The 26,505-nt window shown below is 37.1% G+C and overlaps 1 protein-coding gene across 12 annotated transcripts in view; it reads left to right on the forward strand.

Moving 5' to 3' along the window:
- The window catches only part of ZNF644 (zinc finger protein 644), an 81,314-nt gene that overhangs the window by 49,722 nt on the left and 5,087 nt on the right, over positions 1 to 26,505 (forward strand). For 7 of the 12 annotated variants that reach the window (XM_027814400.2, XM_027814401.2, XM_027814402.2 and 4 more), the window contains 4 exons: positions 11,438 to 11,510; positions 12,652 to 15,698; positions 15,896 to 16,501; positions 26,368 to 26,470. In XM_027814400.2, coding sequence (XP_027670201.1) covers positions 12,683 to 15,698; positions 15,896 to 16,501; positions 26,368 to 26,470 — 3,725 coding nt within the window. In that variant the 5' untranslated portion in view covers positions 11,438 to 11,510; positions 12,652 to 12,682. The other 5 variants (XM_055725097.1, XM_055725099.1, XM_055725098.1 and 2 more) reach the window with 5 other exon arrangements.

Raw genomic sequence — 26,505 nt, forward strand, 5'->3', positions numbered from 1 at the left:
TGCATTTTAAAATAGATATGACCTGCTTTGTTTGTATCTTTGCTCTGCTAAGACTTCTTTTAGAGCTGCTGCTGTAAATTTTAAAATACTGATTACAGCAGAATGCTTTATGGGGAACTTAACTCTTCCGTTCAGTGTTGTTCCTTTGTATAATGTGTAACTGTTTCAGGGCTTTGATTAGGAATTGTCTTCTGAACTATGAACAGCTAAAAGTAAGCTATACTGCTGTAGTATGTATATACTTATGCATAGAGGACGTTTACTGCTTACCCTGACTTTGCAGGTTCCTAGAACGTGCTGCTTTGAGAAAAGGAATTAATATAACTCTGCAAAAGGCAATACTTTATCTGAGGACGAGTGTGAAACAAGAATTACAGCTAGGGAGGGGACTTGAATTCACAGTAAGATTTAGATTGTTCTCTGTGTCTTCTAATGCTTTCAGTACCTAATGCTTACAGTTTTGTCTCTTCTTAATTTATGTGTTATCTCGTTACTGGTTTAAATACAGAAAAATAGTTGAGACGTCTAATATATAAATAACTGAGTGTGTTCTTTGGGCATGAAATCTTCTGAGTGAAACTCCAAAGACCTTTCATCTTAATGGTGGTTAGCTGTGTAAAATGGAAAAAAGCTGGTCTCTGAGGAGAAAGCCTGTGCTCTTGAATGCATAACAAGAGAACAGAAAAATGTGTAAAAGAATACATGGAAACAGTGTGATGACGTTTGATCAGTATTGTTATTGCTTGGAGGAGATCTTGAGGTTCTGACGATTCTGTAAAAATGACAACTGAATAGTCAGTAAATCAATGAAAATACTACGTATTATCAGGGAACAAAACAAAAACCAGAATAAAACAAAAACCGGATCCAGTTATACAAATTTGTGGTGTACCATAGATGCATTGCATTGCAATGTGTATTGCTTCTTGGCTATTAGTGTAGTCCTGTGACTGAAAAACAACGTAGCAGAGTTGAAGAAGATTCAGAGAAGGGCGGCAAGGATGATTGAAAGATTTCATTTTAAAGAACAACCTGCATTTCCCCAAAGCCTCCGTCTTCTGTCTCCACTCATGAGTGTAGTGGCTGCAGCATCTTATAAGTGTCTAAACAATGAACTTAAGTCTGCACTGAGTTGTGGGAGTTGTCCTTTTGTGTAAACTTAGGTCATTTAAAGCAATAGCTGAAAATGTGATTTAAATACTTGCTTAAACATTTTTCTTGTGCTCTTGACCAGAATGCATTTCCTAATGACTCTGATAGTGTGCTTTCCATGTAGGTTTTCTTTGAATAAAGGATTTAGGCGTTTCATTCTTCTAATTTCAGATCCTTTGCTTTCCTAAGGCAAATGTGAAAGGTATGATACCTTGACTTCTGGAAAATAATAAATATATATATATATATCTTGCCAATTAAAATCCCACAGGTGTAAGAGTATTTAAAACAGTGAATTTATTGGGATAACTGTAGTCTTTGTTCTTAGGTTTTCTGACTTCCAGACTGCATCTTCTGAGCCCCATGGGAGGACCTGTCTTGTTTTAAATATGGGGGAAAGTTAGGAGGAAGTAATCTTGGTTTCAGTGTGTTAACAGTGTAATGGGTCACACTTCTGTGTAAGAGGAAATGTCATAGAAGGTAGATGTTTATGCTGAATTTCCCTGTAGCAGTGTGTAGTGTGAGGCCAGATTTTAAGCATTTGAGATACTGGGCAAAACCAGACTTGGTTCCAGAAACTGCCTTGAACATATTTAGTATTGCTTTACCTAAAAGTGGAGAATGTAATAAATGAATAATGGCATCACATATGTTGAAGAAGCATGAGTTATATACAGAATTCTACACAGGATAAATTTGAGTATGTGGGATTTGTGTTTCTTCGGCTCAGACAGGGATCTCCTACAATGTTCATCTTGTTCATATTATCCTGGTAACATGAAGTTGAGTTTTCTGCCATTAAATAAATCACTTATATCAATGACTTTTTTTTGTTTGTTGTGTGGTTTTTTTTACACTTTTAAACAACTGAACAAAACCCAGTTATCAGGGGAGTGAACCCTATCTTTTCTTGTCACTTGGAGTTAATGAGTTTTGTCTTCATCTGGTCATATACAGAGTTATATAGCTTTAGGTCTTTTAAAAACTCTGATTTCATTTGTTCATCAGTAAGTATGATAACTTTCTCCAATTTGACAGAATTTTTCGTTGTTAATCTCAAAAGGTACAAGATGGGTTTTTTTGGCCTTATTTGACACTGTTACCTACAATCTTACTAGCTTTTTAACCCTGGATCACTGAAAGAATGTAGAGGATGATGAGAGCCAGTTTGCTGGTAAGGATGAGTGAGTATCACTAATGCAATTCATTACACTAAGGTTCTAAATTAAATTAGTAAAAGCATAGTGTTTGTTTCAAGTAGTTTTTTATAATTGGGAAAACCAGCATTCTCTAGGAGTTAAGAAGTCTCTCTATATTAGCAGGAGAGACCATCTTAAAATTTGTGAAAGTATTAAAACATGTACAGCGTGTAGTTACCAGCCAAAAAAGCAAAAAGCATGAGAAATTGCTAGGTATGTTTCAGGTAATGCTGGATAAGAATAATTACAACTTTCATTTAATATAATAGGAAATAAGGTCAGAATTAAGAGGTCTTCTGCTTCAGTTACTGAGTTTACCTTTCTCTGAAATTTGGGATATGTTGAAAATAAGACTTTTGTGGCCATGTAGTTGTAGTCATGGGAAATTTGTATAGAGTTATGGAAAACAGCTAATTATTAGAGTAAGTTCGTTGATACATATTAGATTTTTATTGGAAAATAAGGGTTCTTTACCCAGCTGCTCACAAAAGGTGTCTGAACAAAAAGACTGAATTGTAGGAAAAAACTTTGTTTTAAATTGAAAGTCAGTTTCAGATTTGGATATGAAAATTCTGTAGGTTCTGCTTTGATTAATTTTAAATGTCTTTGTGTTAGTAGACCATCACTCATGTTTGGTGGCTGGGGGAACGTTTCCAGCTCCGTGTGCTTTACACATGGAGAGTAATTAGATTTGCATACGGAATTTCACCACCACTTGGTGGCAGTACCTGGCTTCAAAAGGCCTTGTTTCTGAGCAGATGAAGTGACTTTGATTCTGTAAAACTATAGGTTAAGAGACAGTAGATCTGTTTTAACATTTCTAAAAGTTAGTGATGTGGTTTAGAAATGAAAGTACTGTTTATTAAACCTACTGGAAGGATTTGCATTTGGATGTCTCTATAGAAATCCTAGCTATCATGTCTAATATGTAATTTAAGAGCACTTCTTGTGCTAATAGTATTCTCAGAAGATGTATTTAACATTCCCCAGTTGAATTATTTTGGCATTTACTTCTAGCATTTTACTTCAATTGAGTAGTGTACTTCAAGTAATTTTAGAATGTAGAATTTGCTTCATGGTAGTATTCTTCATAATGTTGTCTTTTGCAGCTAAATAGAGGACTGCCAAAGCTTCTTTTTTTGCATTCTGAAACATGCTCTGCATTTTCACTTCTTTATTTATTGATATTAATTTTAGGAAAAGCTTCCCCAGTAGATTTTTCTGTCAACAAATCTAGTAAAAGTTTCTGCCCTTACTCATAGTTGTTGCCTCATGGTTGTGCCAATTCAGCAGTGCGTGGGTCCCAGCCTTTTAAACTAGGTAAAGAAATTGTTGATCAAGTGTGAAAGAAGGAACCTGGGGGAGTGGAGGAAGGCAGGAGTTAATTTAAATTGGCTTTGCATCAAAGAAAAGCATAATTCCAATGTATAGCACAGTAATTTGACAGCATATGGCTCCATGGTGAGACAACTTCCTCTTCTCTGCAAGCCAGAGTCTTCTGCAGTGACAGCAGATCTTTCATGTTAGTATTATCCCCCATGTAAGGACTGTAGTGGTGAGACTAGAGCCTGGAAGAATGCAAGTACTTCCCTAAACGTGTGCTCTTCGTGAAACGTCTTGCTCACTGTGACTGGAATTATAACAGAGCATTGCTAGTGGGAGTGGGTTCTGTGAGGAGGAAATATTTTTATTGTATTGCCTGAAAAGCTGACACTGAGGATCCAGCGTCCTTCGGCCCCTCTGAGGCGTGACATATCAAGAAGGCTTCTGATAAATTGTGACACAGAGGGATTCATCCTGTGGGAGTCCTGAATTGTAAAAATACTAGTAGAAAATGAGGTGGGATGGGGAAGTGCATGTTTGTAAATTTGGGTGTGATATTACTTTACTGACTGATAATATTACTTCTTTTAGTGAGAGCGCTCTGGAAAACAGGAATGCTGGCAGAGAGGTAGAAGGGAAAGGGCTATCAAATTACAGTTTTGCTGTGAATATGTTCAGCATAACTTGGGATATGCACTTTTGCTGTATACCTAATCGTTTTTCTGTAATTTTCTTAAGCTGCCAGAACAGTAAATCTGAAGTCAGTAGTTGGGAACTTTTTTTATTAAAATACTCTTGTGCCTATATTGCTAATGTTTTGAAATGAAAGGAGAAAGTGGACAGTCTGAACATATGAGCACTCTAAAAAGGAGTAAAGTAAGTGAGAATTGGCTACTGTGTGGCAAAGTATACTAAAACAGAATCCCAGAATAGTAGAGGTTGGAAGGGAGATCCTTGGGGATCTTGTCCGGTCTTCTCTGCCATAAGCAGGGTCACCTAGAGCAGCTTGCCCAGGACCGTGTCTGGACAGCTTCGAATGTCTCCAAGGTTGGAGGCTCCACAACCTCTCTGAGCAACCTGTGCTATTCACTCTCGCAGTAAAAAAGTTTTCCTTGCTTTTGGATGGAAACTCACATACTTTGGTTTGTACCCGTTGCTCCTTGTCCTATCACTGGACACCACTGGAAAGGAGTCTGGCTCCATCTTTTTGTACCCTCCTTTCAGATGTTTGTACGCTGACGAGATCCTACTGAGCCTTCTCTCCTCCAGTCTGAGCAGTCCTAAGTCTGTCAACCTTTCCTCATATGAGATGCTGCAGTCTTTTAATTGTCTTAGTGGCCCTTTACTGGACTGTCTCCAGTAGCTCCATATCTCTGTTGGACTGGGCAGCCCAGAATCAGATATACTGCTCCAGATTTAGCCTTACCAGTGCTGAGTAGAGGGGAAGGGTCACCTCCCTCAGTGTGCCGACAATGCTCCCAGTGCAGACCAGGATATTGTTGGCCGCCTTTGCCACAAGGGTGCATTGCTGGCTCATGTTCAGATTGCTGTCCAACAGGACCCCCAGGTACTTCTCTGCAAAGCTGCTTTTCAGCATCTACTGGTCCATGGAATTATTCACAGTGCAGGACTTCATAATTTACTTTGTTGAACTTCACAGGGTTTCTGTCACCCCATTTCTCCAGCCTGTTGAGGTCCATCTAAATGACAGTACAACCCTCCGGTCTGTCAGCCACTCTGCTCAGTCTCTTAGCAGCAGCAGACTTGTTGGAGAGTGTCTTCTGACCCATCATCCAGGTCATTAATGAAGATGTTGAACAGTGTTGGACCCAGTACTGACCCCAGGATACAGTGCTAGTTACTGGCCACCAACTACACTTTGTACCGCTCATCACAACCCTTACTTTTTTGGCAGCATGATAAAGACAGTGTCACAACAAGGGTGGGAGCAGGGCTTTTATTTATAGACTGTAATGAGGAAAAACTTCGTTGTTTTGAGATGCTGATGGTTACAAAATAAACTATTCATTGTATTGTGTCCAGATAAAAGCAATTTTTGTTACTATGCTTGAGGCTTAAGAAAACATTTGACTGAAAAACACAGGTAATGGTGATGAAAGAGATTAAAAGTATTTTCTCAAACATTAAGTTTCTTTAGAGAGGGAAAAAAAGGTGTGAGCATGTGAGATTGACAGGAAGGAAAAGAATTTATCTATGCATGCAGAAGTATGTAAGGGAACAGTTTTGGAGAGAAATAACGTGTGTTATCATAGAGCATTAAGTCTGTATTTTTCAAACTTCTGTCTCTCTTAGTGGAGTGCTGCTAGTCATTTGTCTATGTATGTCTGCATTTAGTGTAACAATCAAATATTGAATTTTCCTCATCTTTAGTAGAAACTAATGGCAGTGCAATTCAAACCAGATTGTACTACTAAAAATCCAAACTAGACAAAGAGCTGCAGGAACACGGAGACTTAGGTACTTGGCTGTCCTCTGTGAACAGGGCTGTGGAGTGCTGGGGGGGAGTTATGGAAGCCTGTGGAGTTGCCAGAAAACATGTGACTGTTCTTAAGTTATCACATTCAAAATCCTGGGTTTTTTGTACTTGCTAGGTGTCTTTTAGAAATACCTAATTCACTTTGAAAAGTCTTTACCAATGGTACCATCTTGAACGGCTCCTTTAACACTTACAACTAGAGGAGTATTTTTTTAAAGTCATATGTCTGCTTCTTGTGACACTTGTGTTGTCATTTATTTTATTGATTTCAGTATTGAATTTTAGCATGATGCACCCCACTGTGACAAACTGGTTTTATTTTCCCAAGCAAATCAATATTAGAGGAATAAGATTAAGAATGGTCGGTGGCAGTAATGGTATTCTCTTCCGTGATTTCTGAATTGTAGGGTGGTTATTTTTCAGTTGTGTCTTGTTTCCTTTCACATATGAAATGTTAAAATATCACTCTTAAACATTTTAGACCAGAAATAAATCTTATGAAATTTTGACATTTTTAGGGAAACACTTTTTTTTTTTCTCCTTACTACCTAACACACAGCTTTTGAATAAACTGTTTCATTAGAAACAAAGTTTCAGGTAAACAAACTTATCAAGAAGAATGGTTCAGTTTTGATGTTCCAGAGTATAATCTTACAGGCAGCTTTTGTGTGATGACTCTTCTGTAATTTATAGTTTCTCTTTGGTCAGCTTTTTCCACAGACGTATGACAACTCAGTGAATCTTTCAGCAGTATAACAAAAGGTTATACTGTGGGTGGCTATAACTGTATTTCTTTACTTGTGTTTTTGTGTGAACAGCTGTGGATCTGAATTGAAGATAACTAGTTTTTAGTGGAAGTCCTTAGACTCTATTTATATTAATAACCATATACTTATATGTAAAGTAGGGAGAGCATTTTTCATTACGTTGTGCATATTAAACAAGCTGTCTCTTAACTACCGAAGTTAAAACAAAAATCCAGAATTGTTCAGGTGAATTTGTAGGTTTCAAAGCTGAGTAAGGAGGTCTACAAATAGTGTCTGCTATGTAGAAGGGAATGTATTTTCAACAACTTAATTTGCAAACATAAATAGAAACTAGAGGAAGGCAAGGTGAGTCACTGACTCATTCTCTGGTTGTCAGGCTTTGTGGTTCTATTCATCTGAAGGGTGGATCTGGATAGCTTTTTAAGATGGCAAAAAGTCGAAAACAAGTAGTAGGTATTCTTCTAATGATTGAAGTATTGTGATTTATACTGACTTTAGGTATTCATATTGCTAGATAACACCCAAAGTCAGGAGGTGTGAGCTGTGTGCATTGCTGTGTGGATGAAGCAAAGATACTACACAGCTATCTTCTGAGTAACTTGATTTTTTTTCTCAAGATGTGGCTGGTTTATGCTAATACACTAATAGTTCCTCTATTACCCTGTACAAACCTTCATTTTCCAAGGGCTCTTAAACATTTCACTTTTGACGGAAGCTCTGTGCTTGATGTTTGCTGTGATTAAGTCGTTAAAGTAGTAGACTGCGTAATGGGGCAGAGTGGAAGGAGACACCTCTTTCGTCCTGTGCCTAAGCTCTCTCTGGTCTGCTGCTTGTTGCCTAAAAATCTGTGACTTTGGTTCCATCATCTTTAATATAAACCGTCATTTAAGAAAGCTTTATTACAGGACTGCTTGTGGATAAAATGATAGATTTTGTTAGTTTTCTCTATTTACATAACAGAGTCTTGAGGAAGAATCTAAATGGGAACAGTGCAAACCTGAAACACTTTTCCTATATCTTGAATATTTGGATAATCCCTTGAGTGTCCTGGTTATTCACATATTTGCTGAAAGAACTTGACTTCTGAGGAGTTACTTAGCACAGGACAAGTGTATTTTTGCCTTCATTACAGCACTGCTGAAAGGTAGCGTATTTCTTTAGTTACTAACTAGGCTGATTAAATCCATTTAGGAGATAGCTTCTAAGTTTTTTGAGCCACTTAATAGTCGCTTTGTGCTTTTAGCTCACTGGCTTATATTTATGAATTTAATGAGAACTTGATATCAAAACACATAAAAGTACTCCATGCTTTTCACAAATTCAGCCGAATTCTTCCATCTTAATTTTTCAGCTCCAGTGTGCTTTCAAATCTGTTAAATCCTTGTAAAATAACATGGCTTTTGTAACAGAAACTGGCAAATCTCCAAGTACAACTGCTAGCAGGCAACAACATAGTACACTTAGTGCTGGAGTGTAAGCTTTAATGAACTAGCATTGCATGAAGGCAATACTCTTTATTTGGTGTGTGACCCTATTACATAGCCAAAGTTGTCATTATGAAATAAGAACTTGAAAATGTCATAAACTTACTGATAATAAATACAATTAATAATGTACATAGAAAATGGAATTAAGGACATTCCTATCAAAAAGAATTATTAATGAACAGAAAGTGGACAGCATAGATCTGATGACAGGAAGGTTGCATCTAATCTGAATTACTGAGTGACCTAGGAAGCTTGCTCAGAGGGATTATGGAATAATTATGTTAATATGCAATTATCACCTCATTTCTTCTGTAGTAACCTCAAGATGTAGTGTAGTAAGGGTGTTATAGCAAGTGCTGATAGTTTGCAAAAATACTGATGTTCAAGATTTTTGAGACAATAAGATTAGCCTAAGGCATTTAAATTATGATCTGTCAGCTTGAAGATAGATCTGACCTTACGCTTTTTTAATGCTTAGACTATCTGGCCACAGGCAGTCATATCTGAAAAACTCATGATTTTAAAACCTGATATTTTGTGAAGAAAAACAATAATTTGTAATAGTAAATTTGAAAGTACTTAAATAGGGGTGGAATGTAGCTTAGTTGGCTAAATACCTGGTTGTTTTCTACTTCTAAATATGAAATAATTTCTATTTAATAAATAGTGTGTCACGTAATCCAGGAATATCACTGTTAAACTGCATTACAGTCATTCTAGGCTTAACTGAAATACTTTAATTGAATAAGTATGTTTCAAAGGTATGAGCCTGGGTTTGTGTACGCTTGTGTAGGCTTTTTGAGCATTGCCATTTTTATACTTACTTATCTCCTAGGTATATTGCACTATGTGATTAAATAAAAATTACCTCAACTGTATAGTGTTTGCCCTGGTAGAGGCTATAACAAGCACTATTTCCAGCAAATTTAAAGTTTGATCTCAACTTTTAACTTTTCAAGTACACTAGGTAAGGATTAATTACTATATATTTTGACAGAAATAATACATTTTTGTTTCTGATCTGGTATAGAGAAGATAGTTTTAAAACTGTGATGGAAACATCCAAAGAATATTGCATGGCCTTGATTACATCTTGGTTGTTCCAATGATATATTCCCCCCCCTCCGAGTGTTCAGACTAAGTAGTGTTTCAGTTTAGTGTTGTGCTTCCTGAGTGGTCCAAGTTAGGTGATAACGTGTCCTCAAAATGATGGCGTTATGTGGAATGTTTTCTTGTGTGTGTCTAGTTAAACCTAGCACTGTTACTGCATACATTTCTACATGTGGAGTATACAATGTAAATTAAATATTGCATCTTGACTCAGTGTCATCACAAGACTGTAATTTAAAATAGATTTTATATTTGTCTTTAATTTCTTTTAAGTTTTCTTTAATACAACGCTGTTAAAACTGCTAACTTTCTTGTTGTCCTGCACATAAAATAGTAAATTGTACCACCCTGATAGCTGGAAAAAACGTGATAATTAGCAGAAAATTATTAAAATGTAACAGCGATATTATTGATACAGTAAGCATTTCAGGCTTGATTCAAAGACTGAAATCTGTAGGGACAGCTGTATTACCATAGAAGACTTCAAATCAGATCCATATGGAATAGTTCACAATCTCCATAAATACACAATATGGAAAGGAGTCTCTTACATGATAGCACAGTGTAATGTTTTAGATATTTTTCATGGTAACTCAGGAAGAGGCCCAGTTGAAAGGTGATCATAGGGTGCCCTAGCCACCTTTTTAACTTAAGCTTTAACACTAGCATTTAGCATCAGTATGGTTTTGTGTGTAGAGCAACATGGTTTTGTCTGCATCACATAAACCTGTGAAAAGTTTTCAGGAGCCATTCTGGTAATGAGGATTGCAATCTCCAAGCAGGCACGATATTCTCAGTTTGCCTCCCCGCTGTTTGGGGGGTACCAATGAGGTTGCTTTAAATGGGAAGCGTCTGTTCTTCCTCTGAACCCCTCACACCAGAACAGATGGGTGGAACTTGGAACATGGAAGGTTTTACCTCAGAGGTGGTAGCAGTGAAGCCACTCATTAACACTGAATTTGCCACTTCGTTAGCAATGTTGCTTCCTGTTGAGAAAAGCTAATCTAGGTTCTCAAATTGACTGAGCATACGTTTGCCTACCTCTGCAGTAATAAAATGAGGAAAATGCACGACTTTCAGGCAAAATTGACTTACTAAATGTCTTCTAAACTTTTTGTGAAAATTTTTATACTTTGCTGCTTGGTATTATGTGAAGCTTGCACTATTCAGTTGTAAAATTGTTGGAGCTGTTGTGCATCCGTGGAGGTTTCACTTCTTTTAATTGACTTTTGCATTACTGATTCTTAGTGTATGTTTGCACTGTCCACTTCTAACTTGTGTACGTGACATAAAGACTCCTGCTGGGTGGTGCATTATCACCATTTTAGGGTGATAGCTTTGAATGTGATCTTATTGGAAGTCTTTATTATGGTGGAAAATGACCCATTTCAAAACAGCAAAGAAATGCAAAACTCTTAAGGTGAGAAACTGGGGTGTTGAGTAGAACATTCACATAAGGGTATGTTATAGATAAATAATACAATGAAATATTTCATACACTTTAAGCATTTATTATGCATCTGATATGAGTGTTGTTGTGTTTATAAACTAGCTAGATCAATGATTAGGTAGCAAAGGAAACATTTTTAGTGACATTTTTTATTATATTTCTCTTCAAATATAATTACTTTTATCTTCAAAATAGTAAATAAGTCCTGTTACATTAAGGTTTGTTTTTTACAAACTCAAAGGAAGTTAAAGTATTTGTTTTGCCCTTTTGCTGATCTGAAACAAGACAAGCACAATACAGAGAATTTCCATGGAGTTGTAGCTATGTGGATCATGTGGATAGCGTACCATAATGTTGAATTGAAAAACTAATAGAAATGCTGGACTCATTTTAGAGTGTGACGTATAAAGGTCAAAGTGGTGTCATTTAACCGGGTTGTTTTCTCTCCTTAGGAAAAAAGGATGTCAAGAGTGGTCTTCCTTGATTTCGGTGAAGGACTGTTGCAGGGAGCCATGGATATTAGTTGTGAGTTATAACATCTTAATTCAAAGAGTCATTCAAAAGTAATGACTCCTTTTACCTGAGCTCTATTCAAAATGTTAATTAGTAGCTGAAACTTAAGTATGTGATGGCAGGAATCAAATCCCTCAAAAGATCAAAGCAAATAGTGCTCTTTAAGGGTAAAATATGTGATTTCTGTAAAACCTAGATAGATGTTTCTGGCTCCTAGATGGGTGGTTTAATGCCTTATGCTTACTGCGTTCTGAGGACCCGTATAAGAGGTGAATGCCAGGGTAGGCTTAAGTTCACACTCATATTTATTACACACTGATTTTACTGTGTAGGCAACTCCTTTGTGCTCACTAAGCATTGGGTAGATTGTACCGTGTATGAATGAAAGTTGCTTGTGGAAAGAGATACATACGCACAAGGCCTCCCAGAGAGAATGAGTACGTAGTAGTTCTCTGTACTAGTAGATACTATTATTGTCATGCTCTGGATTCAACACTGTGATTTCCTCTGGTAGGTAAATGCTAATTCAGTGTTTCTTTCGAATTGTGGGGGTTTCCCCACCTTTGAGAAGATGCTGTTTTATTTGCTGATCATTTAATATGGCCTTATAGCATCAGCAGGATCTTAAAGGAAAGAGAATCCTTTTTTAAGAAGGGAATGGGAAGACATTTTATTGCTTCAGTGAGTTTGATCCTTTGCTATGTCTGGTTTTTTTTTAAATCATGAAAATGGCTAGCAGATATCTGAGTAGCCTTTACTCCTAACTTGTTTTGCTTCTAGAAAACAACTAAAGATAAACTTTGTTTATGTTAATGTACATGTGGAATGTATTTGCACAGGTTTTGACAGTCTCATTTCCCGTGCCTTGCTTGCGTGTTGGTGTTTAGGCTTTTTTGGTCTGGGATACTGGGCAGTGACGGGTTTGCTGTATGGTTATTAACGTAGCACAGCAAAAACATATGTTTTTTTAATTGCTTCATTGCTTAATTTTTAACATGTTGAATATTCTAAATAAAAACAATACATTTTTAACAAGTTCAAACCATATTTTTAAGTTACAGTGTGAAGAAGAGTGATCCTGAAGAAAATGTAAATTAAAATTGCCATTATTTATTTCTGTGATTGCCTGATTCTTTTCTTGTTTGTTTTTTAGTGTAAATGTACTTAATGGACAGACCAGCAATATGGATGATTTAGAGATAAATACTGAAGTCACTGGTGCTAAAGAAGAAGAAGAAATCCTATGTGGTGATAATTTCATATCTGAGGAAGAAGGTGGCATTCCTAAACCACAAGAGAGCGACACGTCGTTTCAGAAGAACAGTACATTGACTCTGCCTGAGGAGTTATCAAGGGATAGATCTGAAAAAGCCTTAAGCGGAGGCCAGACTTCTCTATTTATACACGCTGGTGCTCCTACTGTTTCTAGCGAAAACTTTATCTTGTCTAGAGGAACTGCTGTTAATGGACCAGTTTCACACTCCACCTCAACTAAGACTTCCATTATGAATAAAGGCAGTGTTTCATTAACCACTGGACAGCCTGTAGGTCATCACACAGATTCCTGCTCAACTTTGACAGTGGTTCATGATCTTCAGCTGCCTGCAAAGAGTGCAACACAGAAATCAAATCAGCACCAAGTTTTATTTTTGTTACCTGATGTAGCACATGCTAAGAACCTGACTCATTCCATTAAAAATCTACCTACCTCTGCTTCAATTGGTTGTGATTCACAGAAATCAGTAGGAAATAGTGTAGATAGCACTTTAGTAGGCCAAGTAGAAGTTTGTGAGGATGATAAAAATCTGCTAGTAAAAGACGACTGTGTTGATACATTAACAGACATTTCCTCAGGTACAGGTGGTTTCACATCGGGTTGTGATCCCAGCTGGGATCCACAAAAAGAGTTTATACAGTTTCTTATGACAAATGAAGAAACAATGGAGAAGTCTCCTATTCACTGTAAAGTAGGCTTAGAAAAAAAGCGAAAAAGGAAAATGGATGTTAGTAAAATAACACGCTATACTGAAGACTGTTTTGGTCATACCAGTTGTATTCCTAGTAAATCGAAACTATTAGATGTTGACTTCTTAGAGCAGAATGAGGAGTTACAAATAGTAGAACCGCAGAAATATTCATTGAGTAAAGTAAAGCCTGAATCCACAGATGAAGAGCTTGAAGCTGTTGATGCTATCCAGCAGCTCATTTATAGTCCCACTAGTAACTGTGCAGAAGATACTTCTCCTGTTCACACTAGCACTTTTCTTTCCAATACTTTAAAAAACAAATGTGAACAGAATGATTCTGAATCGCCATCTACTTTCAGTACTGATGAACCATCATTTTATCCCTGTACAAAGTGCAATGTGAATTTTAGGGAGAAGAAACATCTGCATAGGCATATGATGTACCATTTAGATGGGAACAGTCATTTCCGACATCTCAATGTCCCCAGGCCCTATGCATGTAGGGAATGTGGAAGGACATTTCGAGATCGTAATTCACTTCTTAAACATATGATAATTCACCAGGAAAGAAGGCAGAAACTGATGGAAGAAATCCGTGAGCTGAAAGAACTTCAGGATGAGGGTAGGAGCGCACGGTTACAGTGCCCACAGTGTGTATTTGGTACCAATTGTCCCAAAACGTTTGTGCAGCATGCAAAGACCCATGAAAAAGATAAAAGATATTATTGCTGTGAGGAATGCAATTTCATGGCTGTGACAGAAAATGAACTGGAATGCCATCGAGGGATCGCTCATGGAGCAGTAGTCAAATGTTCCATTATCGGTAGCGATATGTCCCAGAGGAAAACACAGAAAAAGGCATCCTTGAAAGATCCATATTTGGGATCCTCAAAAAAATCATCAACGTATGTGTGTAAGATGTGTCCATTTACTACTTCAGCTAGAAGCATTTTAAAAAAACACATGGAATATTTGCACCCAGCATCGTGCATTGATCCCTTTGGTAGCCATCTTAGACTAGAAAAAAGAAAAGGAAGCATAATAGAAGAATCTTTAGATTTTGGTAGCAGGACAAAACAGTTGATCAAACAATCTTCTACTTTTCCAAAGAACTCTGTTTTAAAACAGGATGTAAAAAGATCATTTGGCTCTGCTTCACAGTCCACTAGCTTCGCAAAACTTCACAAGAGACCCTACAGGATACAGAAGGCTCGGAAAAGCGTTTCACAGTCATCTGTAAGTGTGTGCAATCTAAATTCTACAAACAAGACCTTTTTGATTAGAAATAGCATTGACCAGAAACCTAAATATTTTCATCAAGCAGCAAAGCAGAAAGCTAGTGTCAAAACGAGCAGTAATTATTTATATAGACACAAATACGAAAACTACAGGATGATTAAAAAATCTAGTGACTCTTATCCTTTGCATTTAAAAAAGGAAGAGTCCAACTCTGTCAGTTCTTTACATTTATTTTCTTCATCAAGTAGTCCCTGTAATAATTATTTTGTCATGGATTCAAATAATCTTGGTTGCAAAAGGGCAGAAGGCTGTAAAGATCGTAGGCATGTAGCTGTAAAAAGAGTGGTTAAAGAATCCAAGAGGGAAGGCTCTGTTACAGGAGATGATTTGGATTGCTATCCAGATTTTCTGCATAAAATGACTGTTGTTGTTTTACAGAAACTTAACTCTGCTGAAAAAAAAGACAGCTATGAAACGGAGGATGACAGTTCATGGGATAATGTTGAACTATGTGATTACACTACACAGTCTGTGGAGGATGAATCTTACAGTGATATTAATCAGGAGCATGTAAACCTATTCCCCATATTCAAAGGTAAAATGGAAGATCATGAAGCTGGTGATAAATCTTCACTTAGTTATGAGCAGAATGATGGCTTTTATTTTGAGTATTATGAAGATGCTGAGGGTAGTAACTTCCTGCATGATTTGCATGATCCTCAGAATTTAGAAAATGTAGGATCGGCATTGCCAAAGCATAATTCAGTTTTCCACTGGACGGATTTGTCGCTTGAAAAGAAGTCCTGTCCGTACTGTCCAGCAACCTTCGAAACAGGTGTTGGACTGTCCAATCATGTCAGAGGACATCTTCACAGAGCCGGACTGAGCTATGAAGCCCGTCATGTTGTTTCACCAGAACAGATAGCAACAAGTGACAAAATGCAACATTTTAAAAGAACTGGAACAGGAACGCCTGTTAAACGTGTTAGAAAAGGTAAGTTGGTTTGGGTTTGTTGTTTGGTTTTGGGGGTTTTATTATTAATTTGTGTATAAAGGGGACAAAGGGATTTATTGAGCGCTAAACAACTAGCTTTATCTTGTTATAAATCCTCTCTTACCCTTGTGATTTTCTATGGTAATGTTTGACTGTGGATAATTGTAAAAAAAAAATGGTAATTGTTTTCTTTGTAGCGATCGAGAAATCTGAAACAACTTCTGAGCATACATGTCAGCTCTGTGGAGGCTGGTTTGATACTAAAATTGGATTGTCTAATCATGTGCGAGGACACCTGAAAAGGCTTGGTAAAACCAAGTGGGACGCACACAAGTCTCCGATCTGTGTTCTGAATGAGATGATGCAAAATGAAGAGAAGTATGAAAAAATCCTAAAGGCTTTGAACAGTCGCCGCATTATTCCCAGACCGTTTGTTGCTCAGAAATTTGCATCAAATGATGACTTTTTATCTCAGAATGTTATACCTCTTGAAGCATACCATAATGGCCTAAAGACTGAAGATACATCTGTGTCTGCATCGGAGGAAGAAGGGCTGAATTTCCTAAATGAATGTGATGAAACAAAAGCAGTACTACATGATGAAAAAAAAAATCAGTCACTTACACTGATAGAACTCCTGAAAAATAAGAGGTTAGGAGAAGAAAGAAATCCTGATATTTCTCCACAAAAGATTCATAATCAAACTGCAAGAAAGAGGTTTGTTCAGAAATGTGTTCTTCCATTAAATGAAGACAGTCCATTGATGTATCAGCCACAAAAAATGGACTTGACTATGCAGTCAGGTAAGAAGATGTTTCTACCTGTCTTGACAACATTTCCAAAGAGTCCTTTAATTCGTAGAAAACGTACAAGTGCAGAGTATTTTGTTTGGGATTCTGTTCATTTCATTCTTGTTTCATTTCCAGAGGACACTGACTGCAAGAGGTAGCACAGCAAATTTTTCTGATATGTTTTTCCTGAAGTGAAAAAAACCCTTAGCACCACTGAGGGGTTTTTGCGTGGAACGTAGTTCCTGTTCTGCATGTGGCTGGGCATACAAATTCAAAGCGGACTCCAAATGAGCCTCAGTAAGGAAGATGACACATCCTGCAATAACAAGTTGAAGTGTCTGTGCATCTTTGGTAGACTAACAGTTCTGAAATGTTTGGGCTTGTAACCCTGTTTCTGGGCATTGAAACAGCTGGTTTGGGAGCTACTTCATTTAAATCTTTGAGGTTTGTGCAAAGCAACATTTGCTCAAACTAACAGAACTGTTGATACCATTATAAATGCATAATATTCCAAATTGGTGAATCACTGTCAACTAATTTGGATGGTTTTAGGCAGATGTACTCTTACAACATAGATTAATTATTGTTTGTTTCGAAATTGCGGCTGCTGTGAGAAACATGCTTTCTTTAGGGCCTGTCTATCCTGAGTGAAGACCTGTGCTGGTTCAAGCTTTGTTGGAATACAGTTGTAGCCAGCAGGTTTCTAATGCATAGCCCCTGACCGATACGGACAGAGTGCCCCTCCATTGAGAATTGTGCTAACTAAACAATTCTATAGGCAACTTCCTAGATACTCTGTATACTAATGGAGCAGGTTTTTAGAGTGATGTTTTTAGACCTACTTGTCGTTATTTCTAGTCTTGGGGAATTCTTAACAACATCCTTTTTAATGTGTATGTAGAGCTTGCATTTACCTGTTTCTTGTTTGGGCACCACCTTATAATGCTGCAGCATGCTTTAGATCGAGGAGCAGGATCTTATTTTTATACTCCTGACTTTTTGGTTCTCTTGGTTTTCTTGTCATTACCCAGTGCAGGTTAGTAAAACTGGCAGTGCCTAGTACTTTTTCACCTATATTCTTGTCTTCAGTTAAACAAATAAAAAAACCAATAGTCTGATGTGCTCAGAAGTTCTTTTAGGGGACTACAAAAGTGTGCTAGTCAATTTCTTAAGATTGATGACGTTTAAAATGACATAGTAGAGGTGGAACAGAATTACATTTAATGTCTTCTGGACGTCTGTGGTTGTCCTTTAAGATGGGAGATTGCTTAATGAAGGAAGTATATCTCTGACAGGCATAATGATTTGAAAAACAATGCTAAAGGAATAGCTTGCCAAACCTGACACTGTGTATTACTTTGTTTAATATTTACCACTGAATACTAGGTAGCACCTCTTTGGTTGTGATAAACAACCAGGTAAAAATAAACATATGCTTGCATAGTACTAACAATTACAAATGGGGCCTTTATCTGTGGCTGAGGTAACAGAATTTGACAACTAACGCACTGTGCCAGTTGAGTTAATACGAAAATATTTAACATCAAGTTGAAATTCTTCTGTTTTCCCTAAAAAGGCAAATATTCCTAGTTCTGGATTTAGTTTTTAAAAAGGTTTTTACCAACCAGGTGTTCTTCTTCTGTAACTTGCCTGAAAAAACAGCATGTCTTCTGTGGGCTGCTGGAGAATAGCATTCTTTCCTTCCTGCAAATACAGGCTTTCCAGCTGAGTAGTTTTAGCTTTTTTATTTATTCTTCTAATAATTTATTAGTAGAGAACTTGGTTAGTTGACCAAAACAATATGTCTTTGGTAAAATAAAGGGAGAAACATTATGGTAGAGTTGAGTAGGGGATAAGTTATAATGGTTTTCTTTGTCTGGTAAGTGAGGAGGTCAGTATTGTTTCACTGTTTTCCTGTGATAAATAGCATGTTGCTTTCTTGATCATTTATTTAGCACAAAGATTTTGGCAAAAAACTTCAAATCGTTATCTTTCATTATTAATTGTGTAATGAACAGAAAACACACTGAACAAAATGTTTTGTCTAACAGCTGTTCAGTGGTGTGTTTTACCACCTTTTTCTCTGAGCCTTCAACAGCAGCCTAATTTAGTATTGAGCTCTTCAGTCTTATGGGTAAAACACTTTCAATTACTGCTTTCTCGACTAGACTTTTAAAATTCTCTTTATTGGAAATGTTGCAAGCTCTGAAATTTCTCAACAGAATTGTGCTGTTCAAATTGCAGGGTTGAATTTGGGATTAGAGCTTCATAATGTGGAGATCTGTAGGAACTTGATAGCAGGTATTAAACACAGAGTAGCCTAATGGGCTCAAGTTGCCTCCTTTCTGTTCTTTTCCAAATAACATGGTTTGGCTTAAAGCACTACATGGAAAACTAATAACGGTTAACTTGGATCCTTCTAATATACTAAACAATTGCGTCAATGCAGTGAATATATTTTAAACCATCTTTATTGCAGAAAACTTTTTACAACGCTTTGAGAATTTCATTTTTTGAAGAGAGAACTGGATTATAGTTTTCTTTTGAATGATAGGTATGCCTGTGAAGCTTAGAACGTGTGTGCATTGCAATACGACGTTTACAAGTGCTGTTAGCCTGTCCAACCACTTACGCGCTTATGCACGAAAGAAGAGTGCTGGACTTTTGACTGGGACAGGTATGTTTTGTTACAGATGTAAAAGCAAGTCTGTCTATGATACATTTTCCTCATCAGACTGGACAAAAGCATATGTTAATTCAAAATAATAATGAAGCTTCTGCTGGTAAACAATTTATTTGCCATAAAACTTCAGCAACTTTTAAGAAAAGGTATGTTGCTGTTGTCCACTCTCATGTCTGATTTTCATTCTTATTTATTTTGGATCCAACACTTAAGGTATGTAAGCAAAACTAAGAGGTGGTTGCTTAAATTCATTCTACAATATCACAGCTTCCAAACCAGCTAGTTGACCTTCTAATGAAGTGTTTAAAAGTACCTCAAAAATTAGAGGAGGGGGAACCCCCCCCCCAAAAAAAAAAAAATCCACACAATGAACCAACAAGTAATTTTTACGATCCAGTGCATATAATTACTAAGAATACTATAGTTAAAACAGGAAAAGCAAGTAATTTTACAGTTTGTGTATTTCTAACAGCATATTCTTGTTTGGCTCACAACCCAGAAACTACCTGGTCTGACATGGAGTGAGTGTAGTACAGCATTTGGCACTGCTATTAATGTTTTTTATGAAAACATACTTCATTTTGAAATTCCTATAATATTCCATATTTCGACTTATTTCCAGACACCTGCAGTTTGCTTGGCTGTAAGCAATTTCTGAGTTTACTTGGATTATTGCTGAAATTAGTGGAGTTTCATATGATCAACAGCAAATAGGGGAGCAGAAATGAAATACAATGAGGAAAATCTGGAGATATGAAGTCTGGAATATTCAATAATTAACAAGAGCAACCATCAGTTTTCTGTGTCAACAAGCGCAGACTCCTACATAATGCTTTAGAAAACCGCATAATCCTTTTTTTAATCTGCAGATGTAATTCCTTATGATAAGAATGACAAACTGAGTTTCAGGCTTTCTCTGCAGAAGGCTAAAAGAAATACTTTTACAAACTGGGCCTGTGGCTGCCAGGTCTTACGTTATACTAAGTTAATGCTATAACAAAGTAGATTTAGAAGGAAGTCAGCAGATGCAATAATATCCAATGTGTAGGAGTGTATGCCTTCAGTTAGTGATTCTGAAAGTTTTCATATTTACACAGTAGAAAGGTGATGATAGCGGACTTCATTTACCACTGCTGTGATTTGATAATAGCCCTGTGGTAAGTTACTTTGCTTATATACCTACTGGTGAAATATTTTTCAGTAGCTACATATTTAAATTGCATGCTGAAATCTTAACAATAATTCAGTGGAGGAGACACTGTGGCAAACAGGATAGTACACAGATTGGATCCTGGACAAGCTCCTTGTACCTCAGCCTCCCTTTTGCTAAATGGGAAAAGTGAGGGTAGCTTGTGAAGGTGCTTTCAGGGATTTTTAATTATTTTCTTTAAGAAATGTATTTTGCTAGTGAAGCAGTAGCATACTCATCAGAACAGTTGCCACTTTCTTTAAAAGAACTGAAAGAAAACTCTGGAGTCTTGTATCATTGGACCTAGAAGTTTGTTTAAAATTAGGTTAGAAACAAAGCTTATAAAAAGGGTTAGGAACAAAACTTTAAACAAAAATGTCTTTTGATCTCAGAAGCTGGAGCTGAGCCAGACGAATAGCCTGTCCCATGTCGATAAAGGCCTTTCACTGAAACTGATGACTTAGGCTGAACTTTTAGCTATTACAACATTGTGCAACCAATGTATATTTGTATTAACTTAGTCATTACCATTAAAACTGTTGTAACTGCAAAGATTGTAAACTTTGCCCAATTTACTTTTTGTTCAAGCAAGCTCAATGCAAGGCTTGTGGACCAAAAAATACGCTTTTAAACAGCGGTTTTATTTGATATTCGGCTTTGTAAGTTTTATTCCAAAATTTCAGTAGCACTCGCTAGTTTTAAACTTCTCTATGAGTGTCACTCTTGAGGAGAACTCATTTTTCTTACTAAAAAATGGTTGCAGTTCAGGGCAATTTTGAGATGTCTTCAGTTTGGCATCAGCCTGGATCCTGTGTGGAGACAATGAAGATAGTTTTATACATGTTCTTCTTGTTTTCACAAAGCCTTTCTTTTATCTTCTAAAGTAAACATAACTACTGAAAAGAAATCATATTGGCTCAATATTTGTCTCAGTTTCTTGCTGCAATTAAATAGTTATGTGTAAACATGAATGCTGTAATTTCTGTAATTATTTGCCAACTGTGGGAGCTATCTAGGCATTACTGTTTAGTAAGAGAAACATAGTAATGTCTGCATGTCACCAAAGTGAGACCTTTCCTAGTGTTACGTTAGCTTACATACTAGTCTTCTGCTCAGTTTTTCAGTTGTCTGCGTGTTTTTGATACTATTATCGTATTGCTTTTCTATCAGATGCCCTGCTTCTTCAGAGTCAGTAATTTGATCAAATCTCACCCTTTTTTTGTTTTGTTTTTCAAATGCACCTTGAACAGTTTTAGCAGTAATAATAGACGTAGTTAAGCACAATGGTAAATTTTGAGAATAGACTCAAGATCCTGGAAGTGAAACTTTCTAGGCTGTTGGCTGTTCAAGGTTAGTGTTTATTAAACTTAATTTGTGCCTATAGTTATGCTGTATGGATCCACTGTATAGCAAACGCCTGTCTAGGTTCATTTTGATAGTGACTGGCTTTTGTGTTAGTGCTTGTGTGATGGTCTTCAGAGGTCTGACTGGAACATTAATTTTTTTTGTTTTGTTATGCAGTCCAATTTTGACCAATGTAATGATTTAATTGCTCATCCTGAGTAGATGCGACTTTCCTTCTATACTTATTTTGATGAATAGCAACGTGTAAGTGTTTCTCAGAGCATGTGGCAAACTTGCTTGTTTCTTCGGATTATCTTTAAAGCATTAGAGAGACCTATGCAAAATCTTCAAAATGCATCTTACTCTTCTTGGCACAGTTGTGTATTCAGCTTCCTTCCTTTTCTTCTCTCCAGGCTTCACTTCCCCCTGCCCCCAAAGTCTCTTAATACTCTTTTGCACCTTGGCTTTTTACATCTTTTCTTTGTTCACTCTTTTCACATACTCAGTCTCTTCTTACTGGCTGTCATCTTCCGGGAATCACCACTTTTTTCTTTGGTCTTTGCTTATGTAATGGAGCCTGATTTTTCAGAAATTCGAGACAGAACAATAAAATACAGAGCAAGGAGTCTGGCCTTTGAGCCAGTGGTATGGCTGAAGTAGCAGTTCATGCAGCTGCTATGCTTCCAAATAATTTCTAATACTGCTTTGCCAAAATTGTAGCTTTGGGAAGTTTACTGTGGAAGCATATACAGCTACAGCAGAAATCAGATCTGCGGGCTTTGTGTGTCTTTATTCTGTGCTGTTACAGTTATAACTGATCAGCTGGCACAATGAGCTAATTTTTAGTGTCCTATAAAATCCTTCAGGGAGCAAATTACTGGAGGGTTTTTTAATGCATTTTACTGTGCAGTAATGATGAGGATAGATAGCAAGTGATAGAATTTGAGAAACTAGTGAATAAATATGCAAGAAAGATAATTCATTTTTTTTTACTGGGTGGTGTTTATAAATGGTTAATTAGATCCATTTGTGCATTCAATTATTCAACTTGCGTTAGCTTACATTCACTATGACAAACATAATGAAGTCTGAATAAAGACCTAGCTTTGGTCTTCCTGAAATGAGAAGTATTCTATGTTGGGGGACATCAAGACAGAGCGTGCAAAGTAGCATAGATGTACTTGACATTTGGTGTGAGGTTCAAAATTAATGGCATGAAGGACCTCTAATGGTGACTTTTCTAATTCATGTTCTCTTAGGCATGCACATTTCAGCCTCCTGTCTCCATCTGCTTCATGGAAGCGGTCATGGAGGTAAAGAAGGCTTTTATATCTGCCTTTTTACCTAGCATGTATTTTTCTAAGTAGTGGGCTCTGAAGTTGAACTTGAGTGCCTCAAGGAGACTTCTCCAAAGTTTGTTTGTCTTTTGGTTTAGATGGGTTCTTTCTCTGTCATGCTGTATCAGAAGTTTGATGAAGTGGTATAATTGGTTGTTTACTAAATGTTTTTGGAATAGCAATTAGGAAACACCAGGTGGCCAAACTTGAAGGAAGGAGGCTTCTTCCAAAAAGAGTTGGGCCTTTACAGGAAATGCAGGGTGGTAGTCTGGGAGCTGTGATAGCCACAAAGCAAGCGCTAATGGTAGGTAGTTCCTGCTTCTCTCTGGCAATTTGTTGCGATTTCCATGCAGCTTACTAGAGCTAAATTATGCTTGGTCTCGTCTGGGAAGTGCTAAAAACATACCTGCTGAGGAGGTCATGCTTTGTTACAGTAAAGGCATCAGAAGAGCAGTAACTAAGTTTTGTCAGAACATGGCTATGCTTTCTTACGGGTGGGGCAGTGGTGTGACTGATTTAATGCTTGCAAGCACTTGTAAGCATCATATGAAAAGAGTACTTCGGTGTATGCATGTGACTTCATTTAAATGTGTTGCTCTCTGGATAGACAAAAATGAAATTGTGACAGTTACCGGTACATGTATCTGATAACTCGTTTACGAATTACGGTTTTCCATCAGCTTTACCCAGATATTGCTCTTTCTCCACTTACATTCCTGCTCCATTGGAGTAACTTGAAAATGTACTTGTGCTGCTTTGTGCCCCATTAAAATGTGAAGGAATATGTTCACCAGATCAAAAGACAAAGGGAACAAAAAATACCCCTTGCAACAGCATCTTGCTTGGGCAAATCGGCTTCCAGTCTTAGTTAAGCTACTCTGAGAATGCATTGAGTGATCTGAATTTTTTTTCTTGACGTCTTTTACTGTGGTATTTTCTGTTCTTTGTTTTGTAGTTTCTTTATCTAGAGCCTCTCATAAACGGCTCGGGGAAGATGTCCATTCTTTTGTTTTCCTTGTGTTCTCATTGTTCTTGGAAAAGGTACCTTTCAGGGAAGTAGAAACTACCCCTCCTGGTGCATATGGCAGTTTCTGTGTTGCTGTCTATTTGACTGCACAGTAGTTCAGAGGGTTTTTAGAAGATGACACACAGGCACAAAAAGCCATTAGGTTTCAGGAACTCTGTTGCAGAGGACCAGTTCAGGTCTAGTTAGAAAGTGAAAGATCTCTGAAATGCTTGGGATGTATGTGAGTAGAATCTAATTTCTTGAGGGGAATGGATGTCTTAAGTTTGCCAACATGAAAGAAATAAGCCTGTTCTTGTTTCAAATGCATGTAGGCTTCTCTGGGAGGAGGAAACTGTGGTCTACTGCTTTTTTTTTTTTCTCTCATCTCAACTGACATCAACTAACTGACATCAGCTGCAACTCGTGGATATGTCTGCATTCAGATAATACTGACTTCTGTTTCCCTCCTTCCCATGATGTTCTGCAAAATCAGCAATGGCAAAGCTTTTGCTGTAATAACTGCTTCACATAAGCCACAGCTCATGCAAATAGTTCTCTTCAGAGAATGGGTTCTGGGTTTCAGTATTTTATCTGCTTACATTTGTGGTGATGTTGTTACTGATGTTGCGGTATGTAAAATATTTGTACGACTCGGTAGTTGCTACAGCCTGAAAGATGGTTAGCAGGTTTTTTCTTCCTGATTATATGAGGAATATGCTTTTGATGAGACCATAAAGCATTAAGAACCCCTTACCTATTCACTTTTCCAGAAGTTATCTTGGCCATTTCTGTCTCTCTCCCCCCCACCACCTTGGGTTACTGCCTTTATATCCAGACTGCTTTCATTGTTGCTGTCAGAAAAAATGCTGTTGAGCCTCATCTTCCTAATGATGGTTTGACCCAGGGTCTGAAGGAATTCTCTTTAGGTTGGTATCTGCTTTTTATTTTTATGATTAGTTCTCGGGTACCTTCAAACATCAAAAAGTCATTCTAATTTTTCTAGATATACTGTAGGAATCTTTAAAGCTGGGGATGGAACTGGGAAATGTCTCGTGTACCTACAACTTAAAAGTTTGGCTACAGGGTAAGAGCATGAGAGGTGCTCATCTGGACGATGTGAGAAAAATGAAGGATGCAATCAAGACTGTGTGTTCTTTAAATCAGCATGTTTTGCCTCACCAGATGATGTCTTATGCTTCAGAATACTAAGAGGTTTATTCTTCTGTTTTATATTACAGGAGTCAGACAAGTGTAACAATTTTTTAAGATGTTACTGCCAAGTTGCTTCAGTAGCATAGTGTTATGCCTTTTTGGTATCAAGTATACCACTTATTACTGTCTTTCAGGTTCTGTGGAGTTTTAGCGTTGGTGTCTTGTGTTTTGGAGTAGAGTAAAGCTAGAAATACTTCTCAGTTCAAGCAATCCCAAACTTACTGTTTTTTCTTGAGCTTTATCAGCTGTATTCATCATAACAATATTAACTTCGCTTAATCCCCTCATTCCCCAGCTCTGGCTCCTAGAATCTCCAGGTTTTGTTACAGATTCCTATTACACCTGTTTATGGGAGGTATGGACCTCAGTGCTAACTGAACACATTTGCTATGTGTTTCTTGTTCATACACATTTTCATACATAGTTTCAAATGCTAGACTGAATTTAAAAAGTGGCCTTGCCATCCCCATTTATTGTCCAAATACAAGCTCCCACTGCCAAGGATTAATACATAATTTTTATAAGGTGCATTAGAATTCAGGCAGGAGTAAGGGGGGAAGCTTCATATAACATTCTTAAATTAAAAGGACAAACTTTTGCTTTATGTTTGAAAATAAATGGCAGGTGTTATATTCAAACTAGCAATTCTTGATGGTATTAGCTGAAAGCTACAACTTCGTGAAATTGTAACTTGGTTGAACATGAGTCGTCTTATAATGGTACTTGAACTACTGAACAAATTCCAAGATTTTGACGGCGTTTTATACATGAAAGGGAGTTTCCAGTGGTGCTTTGCTTTTATATAATTCTGCAATAGGTTAGTAGGTCCTTGCTGATACTAAAACAACAGTTTAATGCTGAATGTCAGTTATCTAGTCTTCTAAAGAGCAAGCACTGTGCTAAACTAAAAAAATAGCTTCATGTGTTTTGCCAGTAAGTTTCTTAGAGCATGCTGTAATTGTTTTGGATTTACATTATAATTACATGTAGAATAACAAGGAGGTAGATGTCTTTTCACTACTGCTATAGGGGATGCTTACTAAATATCTCTGTTTAGTTAACACTCGTTGAAGTATCACTTTCACATATGGAAATTTCTCTTCTTAGCTTTAGACTGTAAGCAAAAGAAGTCAAGGTCAAGATCCGGAAGCAAGAAAAAAATGCTGCCTTTACCTCATAGTGCTGACGAAGTTTACATACTCAGATGCAGGTACATAGGCTTATTTTAATTGAAAGAACACATTC

This window comes from Falco cherrug, chromosome 12, assembly GCF_023634085.1.
Source record: "Falco cherrug isolate bFalChe1 chromosome 12, bFalChe1.pri, whole genome shotgun sequence".
Lineage (NCBI taxonomy): Eukaryota > Metazoa > Chordata > Aves > Falconiformes > Falconidae > Falco > Falco cherrug.